The sequence below is a fragment of the Penaeus monodon genome, chromosome 39 (genome assembly GCF_015228065.2).
Source record: "Penaeus monodon isolate SGIC_2016 chromosome 39, NSTDA_Pmon_1, whole genome shotgun sequence".
Classification (NCBI taxonomy): domain Eukaryota; kingdom Metazoa; phylum Arthropoda; class Malacostraca; order Decapoda; family Penaeidae; genus Penaeus; species Penaeus monodon.
In genome coordinates this window covers 29,485,115-29,495,114 of record NC_051424.1, presented here as the reverse complement: position 1 = coordinate 29,495,114, position 10,000 = coordinate 29,485,115, and the positions used below count along the sequence as shown (strand labels likewise).

The 10,000-nt window shown below is 42.5% G+C and overlaps 2 protein-coding genes across 2 annotated transcripts in view; one reads left to right on the top strand and one right to left on the bottom strand.

Moving 5' to 3' along the window:
- Positions 1-100: 100 nt before the first annotated feature.
- Positions 101-3,402, bottom strand: LOC119597541. The gene is made up of 5 exons (XM_037947118.1): positions 3,378-3,402; positions 2,992-3,149; positions 2,557-2,657; positions 1,216-1,387; positions 101-722 (listed from the first exon to the last, which is right to left on the bottom strand). The coding sequence occupies exons 1-5, from the start codon at positions 3,400-3,402 to the stop codon at positions 519-521; spliced, it is 660 nt and encodes a 219-aa protein (XP_037803046.1). The 3' UTR covers positions 101-518.
- Positions 3,403-3,619: 217 nt separating this feature from the next.
- The window catches only part of LOC119597540 (leucine-rich repeat extensin-like protein 5), a 12,781-nt gene continuing 6,400 nt past the window's right edge, over positions 3,620-10,000 (top strand). Inside the window, exon 1 of the mRNA XM_037947117.1 lies at positions 3,620-3,637. Within this exon, the coding sequence (XP_037803045.1) occupies positions 3,620-3,637 (18 nt within the window). The remainder of the gene's footprint in view (positions 3,638-10,000) is intronic.

The window sequence follows — 10,000 nt, the reverse complement described above, 5'->3', positions numbered from 1 at the left end:
GACATTTTTTTGTAATAGATAATGGATTTTGAGATTTTTTATTATCGGATTTCTTGATAAATTCATAGGGCAATACAGGTTTACAGAAGGAAACAAACAATATTTTTTCTCCTTTATTAGAAAAAAATCCTTATATATAATGGAATGATGTGTATGGAGACAATAAATGCATAATAAATAACACATAACATTAAAAATCACAAAACGTACACAGACAAGCACACACGTACACACGAACGTACACACATAAAATCGCACAAAAACACAAAAATTGAATATCAGCCAAAAAGCATCCTCACTCACAAATAAATACACAAACACACAAAACAACAGCATTGATAAAAGTTACAGAGAGAAAAGGGAAAAAAGATGAGAGAAAGAGAAAAGAAAACCAAAAAACTGATTTTCCCTCATCTTTCGATTTTCCCGCCACTTTTTCTCTACTTTTTCCCGCCATTTTTCTATCCGATTTCCCGCCATTTTTGTCCGAATCCCCGCCACTTTTTTTTTTCTTCCTCTTAGAACGAATCGAGACTCGTCCAGCGACTGACGGTGTTCAACGCCTTCTCCAGGAACGACATGGAGGAGGCCTGGGCGTGAGGATCTTCGTGCCCGGGATAATATCGGCGCCGACGGAGGGGAGCGAAGTTGAGGAAGTTGAGGAGGTAGCCAATGACCCAGAACATTCCGAACATTAACACGAGTCCGGTGGCGACGCTCAGCTGGAAAGAAGGGGGGGGGGGGAGTTAGAGAGGGCGGAGTTAGATTTTTTAAAATTCTTATTTTTATTAATCTATTCACTTATTTTTAATCTTGGAAGTACTTAAAATTTCATTGGGTTACAGTTGAATTTAGGAACTAAATGCTAGAAAATGGAGGGAGGAAGAGAGAGAGAAGGAGAGGAGGAAGTGGGAGGGAGAGGGAGGAAGGGGAAAGGAGAGAGAGAGAGAGAGAGAGAGAGAGAGAGAGAGAGAGAGAGAGAATCTTACTCTATCGTCTCATCTAATATCGATATGCAATGTACAAAACTAAACCTCGATTATGAAAAGATACCAACAAATTCATCTTTTCCAAACACCCCCAAAAAAATCCAAAATAAACAAACAACTTCAAACGAATAAAACCCAAAACAACAACCCTCAAAAAATAATAAAAATAAATAATAACAATACATAAATAAATGAAATAAAATAAACAAGCCTATTACAAACTTACTTGTGTGTCAGTCAACAATCCAGTAGGCTCGTTATCCTTGGCGGTAACTGCGGTGGAATCCATCTTTTTTTCTTTTTCTCTTTTTCTCTTTATTAAGTGATTTTCGTTCGTATCTCGTCTCGTCTCCCGTCCGTCCGTGTCCGACCGCGCCCGATGCCTGTCTGAGGGAGAGCTCGGTGGGATGCGAGCAAGAAATAAACGTTTAGCAATAAAAAAAAAAGAGGTTGATGCGTTTCCATGTGACCTGACCTGACCTGGGAGGGGTTAGGGGGAGGGGACGGGTTAGGGGGAGGGGAGGGATATGAGGGAGGGGGTAAGGAGGGAGGGGGGTAAGGATGGAAGGAAGGAGGGGGTAAGGAGGGAAGGAGGGAGGGGTAAGGAGGGAAAGGGGGAGGGGTAAGGAGGAAGGAGGGAGGGGGGTAAGGAGGGAGGGAGGGCCAGCAGGGATGAGACAGAGAGGGAGGGGAGGGAGGGAAGAATAAGAAAAAGGGGAAGGAGGAACGGAAGAAATAATGAGAAAAAAGGATAGATAGGGAAGAAAGGATACGAAAAAAAGGACAGGGAGCAAAGAAGAGAACGAGAGGAAATAGTAAAAGAGAAAAACATGAAACGAAGAAGGGAGGAAGGGACAATAAAACAAAAATAGAACGGTAGAGTGAAAGAATGAAGCGGTGCGGAGGGATACAGGTGCACAATATATTTGACAGGTGACAGTCGCTTACCTGGGCCGCAATTAACCCAACCTACCTGTCACTTGCTCATTAAGAAAGGAGGTGTCAGGTGGTCTTAAAATAGGCCAGAAAAGACCATGAGATATGATATTTTCAATTTTGCTTTTTTTATTAGATATGCAGTGTTTTTTTCGTAGCGTTTGAAATAAAATGAGAAGCAGCGAAGGTATTAGATAAAGGTATACGTTTTCTAATAATGTAAAGTTAGGATTTCATGGTAATAGTAATATTTGTGGTGACAGTAGTAGTAGTAGCAGTAATAGTAGTAGTAATAGTAGTAGTAGTAATAGCAGCAGTAGTAATAGTAGTAGTAGTAATAGTAGCAGCGGCAGTAGTAATAGTAGTAGTAATAGTGGTAGTAGTAATAGCAGCAGCGGCGTAGAATAGGTAGTAATAGTGTAGTAATTGTAATTGTAATAGTAATAGTTATAGTAGTGGTAACAGCAGTAGTAGTTGTTGTTGTAGTAGTAGCAATATCATCAACAATATCAATACCTACCAAAAGTAGAAATCCTGTTACCAATACCGTAATACGAGTATAACTCATAAGCCTCATCAGACAGTGATAATCGCAATCTGAACAGCACTAGAGCAACAGCAAGAACCTCACCTCCCACGGCTCTTGCGGCGCTGCCCACCTTCACTCCTGTCCTCTCTCCCAGCTCTCCAGTGCTTCGTGCAGGCGGCGCAACAGCTGCAGCTCCCAGCGTTCTGGTCCGAGGCACGGGGGCCGGAGCGAAACGGGAATTCATTTGTGGAAAGGATTCGTTGGAGAGGGAGAGGGAGAGGGAGAAGGGAGGGGGAGAGGGAGGGAGAGGGAGGAGAGAGGGAGGGGAAGAGGTGGGAGGGAGGGGGGGGGAGGGGAGAGGTGGAGGGGAGGGAGAGAGAGGGGAGGGGAGAGAGGGGAGGGAGAGAGAGGGGAGGGAGAGAGGGAAAGGGGGAGGGAGGAGGGAGGGGAGGGAGAGGACTACTATTGCAGTTATCTTCATCATGACTATTATTAACCATTCCTACCTTTGCTATTATTACGTCATCCACCGCTCACCTCTCTTCCCCGGTTCCTCTGCTCTTCTGCTACCACTCCTCTTCCTCCTCCTCCTCCTCCTCCTCTTATCCGGTGGAAGGGGAGAGAGGTGGAGGAAGTGGAGGAGATAAGCGAGGGTGTACATGATGGTGAAGATGATGACGAAGCCGACGGCGATGTTCAGCTGGCGGGGGCCGATACCGTAGCTGGGGGGGGGGGGGGGTGAGGGAGGAGGAGGAGGAGCCGGGTTTGAGGGAGGGGGTGGTGTTGGAGGTAAGGGTGGGTAGGGGTTGTGGTGTTGGAGGTAAGGGTGGGTAGGGATTGTGGGTGTTGAAGAGGAGAAGGAGAAGGAGGAGAAGGAGAAGGAGAAGGAGGAGGAAGAGGAGGAGAAGGGGGAAAATGATTACTTTGAAAGTCAGTGGGTACAGACATTTCGGATATCCATTCTTTTTTAAATCTTATTTTTAGAACAAATTTTATATCTATTTTTAAAACTAATTTAACACCCTATCCCTCCTCCCACACAAAAAAAACTAACCTCCTCTTAACACACACACACCCATCCCCCCAAAATAAAAATCCACAATAAATAAACACAAAAATATAAAAACAATACCGCTGCCCTTTGAATTCTATCTCAGGAGACTCCATGGGCGCCTCTGTACTCGTAGGCGGCGCCGGTGTCGACGAAAAGGGGTCTGTCTGAGAGAGGCCGCCATTTTCTCTCAGATCCTACGAAAGGCAAGGGAGACAGTATGTAATAATGATAGGTTAAATGGTATTAATTGTGGTGATGGTAATAATGATGATACTGGTAATAATGATAATGATAATCATAATAATGGTAAAACAATAATCAATAATGATAGTAATATTAATAACAGTAGGAGGAATAGCAATAGCGATAGTAGTAGATGATGTGTGAGACAAAGAGAGAGAAAGAAAAGAGAGAGAGAGAGAAGAGAAGAGAGAGAGAGAGAGAAAGAAAAGAGAGAGAGAGAAAGAAAAGAGAGAGAGAGAAAGAAAAGAGAGAGAGAGAAAGAGAGAGAAAGAGAGAGAGAAAGAAAGAGAGAGAGAGAGAGAGAGAGAGAAGAGAGAGAGAAGAGAAGAGAGGAGAGAGAGAGGAGAGAGAGAGGAGGAGAAAGGAAGAGAGAGAGGAAAGAAAAAGAAGGGAGAGAAAAAAAAAAAAAAAAAAAAAAAAAAAAAAAAAAAAAAAAAAAAAATGGGGGGGGGGGGGGGGGGGGGGGGGAAAAAAAAAAAAAAAAAAAAGGGGAAAGAGAGAAAGAAAAAAAAAGAGAGGGGGAAAAAAGGGAGAAAAAAAGGGGGGGAAAGAGAGAAGAGGAAAAAAAAAAGGGGGGGAAGAGAGAAAAAAGGAAAAGAGAGAAGAAGGAGAAAAGAGGGAGAGGGAGAGAAAGAGAGAGAGAGAAGAAAAAAAGGAAGGAAAAAGAGAAAGGAGAAAAAGAAAAAGAAAGAAGGAGGAAGAAAGAAAAGAAAAAAAAAAAAAGGGAGGGGGAGAGAGAGGAGAGAGGAGAGAGAGGGAAAAGGGGAAAAAAAGAAAGAGAGAGGGGAAAAAGGAAAGAAAGAAAAAGAGAGGGGAGAGAGGAAAGGTGAAAAGAAAAAGAGAGGGGAGAAAGAAAAGAGGAGGGGAAAAAGAAAAAGGGGAGAGAGGAGAAGAGGGAAAAAAGAAAAAAAGGGAAAAGAGAAAATAAAAAGAGAGAGAAAAAGGGGAAAAGGGAGAGAGAAAAAAAGGAGAAAGAAAGAAAAAGAGAAGAGGAAAGAGAAAAAAAAGAGGATAGAAAAAAAAGGGGAAAAAGAAAGGGATGAGAGAGGGGAAAAGAGAGAGAGAGGGAGAAAAGAAAGGGAAAAGGAGAGGGGGAGGGGGAAAAAAAGGGGAAAAGGGGAGAGAGAAAAGGATGAAAAAGGGGGAAAAGGGAAAAGGAGACGAGAGGGGGGGAAAAGGAAAGGAAAGAGGGGAGCGAAAAAGAAAAAAAAGGGAAAGAGAGGGGGAGAAAAAAAAAGGAAAGAAAAAGAGAGGGGGAAGAGAGAAAAGGAGGAGAGGGGAGAGGAGAGAGAGGAGGAGAAAAGAGAGAGGGGGGGGAGAGAGGGAGAGAAAGAAGGAAAGAGAGAGAGGAGAGAGAGATGAGAGAGGGAGGGGAGAGAGGAAAAAAGAGGGGAAAAGGAAGAAGAGAGAAAAGAAAAAGAGGGAAGAGAGGGGGGAGAAAAAAAGGAAAGAGAAAAAAGGAAAAGGGAAAAAAAAAGGAGGGGAGAGAGAAAAAAAGGAAAGAGAGGAAAAAAAGAGAAAGAAAGGAAAGAAAAGAGAGAGGGGAAAAAAAGGGAAAAGAGAGAAAAGAGAGGAAAAAGAAAAAAAAGGGGGGGGAAGAGAGAGACGAAAAAAAAAAAAGGGAAGAGGGGAGGGGGAAGAGGGGAGAAAATAAAAGGAAAGAGAGAGGGGAGAGAGGGGGGAAAGAAGGAAAGAGAAAAAGAGAGGGGGAAGGGGGGGAGGGGAGGGGGGGAAGGGGAGAGAGTTTAAAAGGAGAGAGGAGGAGAGAGAGGAGAAAAAAGGGAGAGAGAGGAGAGAAAAAGGGAGAGAAAAGAGGAGAGAGAAAAAGAGGAGAGAAAAAGAAAAGGAGGGGGAAAAGGGAAAGAGAGAGGGGGGAGAAAAAAAGGAAAGGGAGGAGAGGGGGAAAAAGAAAAAAGAGAGGAGAGGGAAAAAAAGGAAAAGAGAAGGAAGAGAGAGAAAAGGAGAGAGAGGGGAGAGAAGGAAGAGAAGAGAGGAGAGAGAGAGGAGAAAGGAAAAGAGAGAGAGAGAGAAAAAAGGGGAAAAGAGAGAGAGGGGGGGGAGCAGAGAGAAAAAGAAAAAAAGAGAAAAGAGGGGAAAAAAGAAAGGAAAGAGAAGGAGAGAGAGAAAAAAAGGAAAAGAGAGGAGAAAGACGAGAGAAAAAAAGGAAAGAGGAGAGAGAGAAGAGAGGAGGAAGGAGGGAGAAGAGAGAGAGGGGGAAAGAAAGGAGAGAGGGGAAGATGAGAGAAGGAAAGGAGAGAGGGAGGGGGGAAAGGAAAGAGAGGGGGGAGAAAGAAAAGAGAGAAAAAAGAAAAAGAAGGGAAAAGAGAGGAGAGAGAGAGGGGAAGGGGAGGGGGGAGGAGAGAAAAGAGGGGAGAGGGGAGAGGGGAAGAAAGGAGAGGGGGAGAAAGAGAGAGATGAGAGATAGAGAGAGATAAGAAAAAAGAGAGGAGAAAGGAAAAGAGAGGAAAAGGAAAGGGGAAAGAGAGAGGAAAGGAAGGAGAAAGAAAAAAAAGAAAAAAGGGGAGAGAGAGAGAGGGGAGGGAGAGAGAGAGAGAGAGAGAAAAGGGGAAGAGAGGGAGGAAGAGAAAAGGGGGGGAGAGAGAGAGAGAGAGAAAGGAAAAGAAAAGGAGAGAAAAAAAAAGGAGAGAGAAGAGAAAAAAGGAGAGAGAGAGAAAAAGGAAAGAAAAGAGAGAAAAAGGGAAAAGAGAGAAAAAAAAAAAAGAAAAAGAGAGAGAGAGGAAAGAAAGAGAGAGAGAGAGGAAAGAAAGAGAGGGGGAGAGAGAAAGAAAGGGGAGAGAGAGAGAGAAAAAAAAGGAGAGAGAAAAAGGGGAAAGAAAAGGGGGAAAGAGAGAGAGAAAAAAAATAAAAAGAAGAGAAAAAAAGAGAAAAGAGAGAGAGAAAAAAAGGAGGGAAAAAAGGAAAAGAAAAGAGAGAGAAAAAGGAAGAGAGAGGAAAGAAGAGAGAGGAGAAAAAAAAAGGGAAGGAGGAAAAAAGAGAGGGAGAAAAGAAAGGAAAAAAGGAGAAGGAGAGAGGAGGAAAAAAAAGGGGAGAGAGAAAAAAGGGAAAAAAAAGGGGAAAGAGAGAGGAGAGAGAGAGAGAAAGAGAGAGAAAAAAGGAGAGGGAAAAAGGGGAGGAGGGGGAGGGGAAAAAGAGAGAGGGGAGGAAAAAAAGGAAAAGAGAGAGGGGAAGGGAAAAAAGGGGGGAGAGGGCGGGAAAGAGAGAGAGAGAAAAGAAAAAAAGAGAGAAGAGAAAAAGAAAAAAAGAGAGAGAGAGAGGAAGAGGAAAGAGAGAGAGGAGAAAGAAAAGAGAAGGAAAGACGAGAGGAGAGAGGAAAGAAAGGAAAGAGGAGGAAGAGAGAGAAAGAAAGGAAGAGAGAGAGGGGGAGAGAAAGAAAAAGGAAAGAGAGAAAAGAGAGGGGAAAAAAAAGGAAAGAGAGAGGAGAGAGAAAAAAAGGGAAAAGAAGAGAGAGAGGGGAGAAAAAAAAAGGGAAAGAAAAGAAAAGAGAAGAAAAGAAAGGAAAAAAGAGAGAGGGGAGAGAAAAAAGAAAAAAGAGAGAGAGAAGAGAGGAAAAAAAGGAAAAAAGAGCGAGAGAGAGAGAGAGGGAGAGAGGGGGAGAGGAGAGGGGGGAGAAGGGAGGGGAGAGGGGGAGGAGAGAGAGAGGGGAGGAGAGAGAGAGAGGGGAGAGAGAGGAGAGGGGGGAAGAAGAAAAGGAGAGAGAGGGGAGAGGGGGGGGAGAGATAGAGGGAGAGAGAGAGAGAGAGAGAGAGGAAGAAGAGAGAGAGAGGGGGGGGAGAGAGGGAGAGAAAAAAAAAGGGAAAAGAGGGGAAGAAAGGGAAAAAAAAAAGGAGAGAGAGAGAAAAAGAAAGGAGGGAGAGAGAGAGGGAAGGAGAGAGAGAGAAAAGAGAGATGAAGAGAGAAGGAGAGAGAGAGGGGGAGAGGAGGAAAAGAGAGAAGAGAAAGAGAGAAAAAAAAAGAAAAAGATGGAAATAGAGAGAGAGAAAAGAGGAAGGAGAGAGAGAAGAGAGAGAGAGAGAAAAGAAAACGGAAAAGAGAGGGGGGAGGAGAGAGAGAGAGAGAGAGAGGAGAGGGGAGAGAGAGAAAAAGGAAGGAGAGAAAGGAAAGAAAAGAGAAAAGGGGAAAGAGGAGGGGAAGAAAGGAAAGGAAAAGAAAAAGAAAAAGGGGAAAGGGAAAAAGAGAGAAAGAGAGAGAAAGGAAAGAGAGAGAGAGAGAGAAAGGAAAGAGAGAGAGAGAGAAAGGAAAAAAGGAAAGAGAGAGAGAAAGGAAAGAGAGAGAGAAAGGAAAGAGAGAAAGAAAGAAAAAGATGGAAATAGAGAGAGAGAGAGAGAGAGAGAGAGAGAGAGAGAGAGAGAGAGAGAGAGCGTGTGCATGTGCGCGTGTATGTCCGTGTACATGTCCGTGTACATATGCATATGCATGTGCGTGTGCATGTGGGTCTGCATGTGGGTCTGCATGTGGATGTGCATGTGGGTGTGCATGTGCATGTACATGAGGGTGTGCATGAGGGTCTGCATGTGTGTGTGCATGTGCGTGTGTATGTGTCCCTGTATGTGCAAATGTGTAAATGAGTGCAAATGAGTGTGGGTGTACGTGTGCATGAGGGTGTGTACGTGTGCATGTGGTGTGCGTGTACATGTACGTGGCGCGTCATGTGCGTGTGAATGTTGCTGTGCGTGTGCGTGTGCATGTACTTCTGTGCCTGAATGGTCGCGTGCCCAAGTGCCTGTGCCACTGTGCTTGCGTGTGCGTGTGCACATCTGAAAAGCCCGTAACCTTTTTTACATATTCAAAAACTATTTCAGAATTAAAACAGATTTCGCCGTCAGTACTTCAGAACAATATTAAAACCTAATTTGCTTTCCGGTCAAACTTGTTTGTATTAGTATTCAAAATCACCTTCACACAATCAACAACAAAAACATTAGTATATAGTTTGACTCCAAACAACAAGAAAAACCACGACTCGTTCCTCACCCTTTGTAAATTACGAACAGCCTCTTCAATCATAGAATTCAAGGGATCTTCTTCACGTTCTTCGTTATTAACATTATTATCAGCAACGCTAGCCATTGGAAACGCAAAAAGAACACACAAAGAAACAAATCTTCGCTCGGTCTTCACTCGGTCAAGAAAAAACAGACAATGTAAAATGTTTCGTTCCGTACGCCTTCTTCGGTGTTTCGAAACTCGTTCTTTAAACGTTGGCTTCGAAATTGTTTCATATAACGTTTTTTCCCCCTTTCCTTCTTTCAAAAGAAAAGGTAATGCATTCCAAAAACCTGTCTTGGAAGAGTCTAACACAAAATTAAATCTGTGGCTTTTTTATATAGATTTATTTAACGTTTGGCGAGTTATTTTCCGAAAATATACAACTATAATTTCGAAACAGAACTTTTAGCTGAACTAAATTCCGATAATAAAATAAAATTAATGATGATGTTTTTAAGTTATTTCTTGTTATTTATTTACTCATTTCTATTCTTTCTTTATTTTCCAGTTCAGCCCATTCTAAATTATTCATGGATTTTATTCAAATATATTTTTTTAACAAATGGAAATTATGATATTAATGAACTAACAATGATACTGATAATGATGGCGATGTTCACAGTAGAATTTATGATAGTAATGATAGTGATACTGATAAGAATGTTCTTACTAGTAGTAATCATGATGATCATTTTCGTTATTTGTTTTATTATCAATTTTATCTTTATGATTCCTTTCGGTATTTGTCATTGATTCATCGTCTCTATAAGAAAGAGAGAGAAAGAGAGAGGGGGGGAGGGCAGACAGACAACGTGAGAGAGAAAGATATATATATATATATATATATATATATATATATATATATATAAATATATATATATATATATATATATATATATATATATATAGAGAGAGAGAGAGAGAGAGAGAGAGAGAAAGAGAGGAGACTGACAGACAACGTGAGAGAGAAAAAAAGAAAGAAAGAGAGAGAGAGTGAGAGAGAGAGAGAGAAAGAGAGAGAGAGAGAGACAAGAAGGAAATAAAGAGAGAGAGAAGAAAAAAATAAAGAGAGAGAGAGAGGGGGGGTGGAGAGACAGAGAGAGAGAGAGAGAGAGAGAGAGAGAGAGAGAGAGAGAGAGAGAGGAAAGAGAAAGAGAGAGAGAGAGAGGAAAGAGAAAGAGAGAGAGAGAGAGGAAAGAGAAAGAGAGAGAAGAGAGAAGAGAGAGAGAGAGGGGGGGGGGG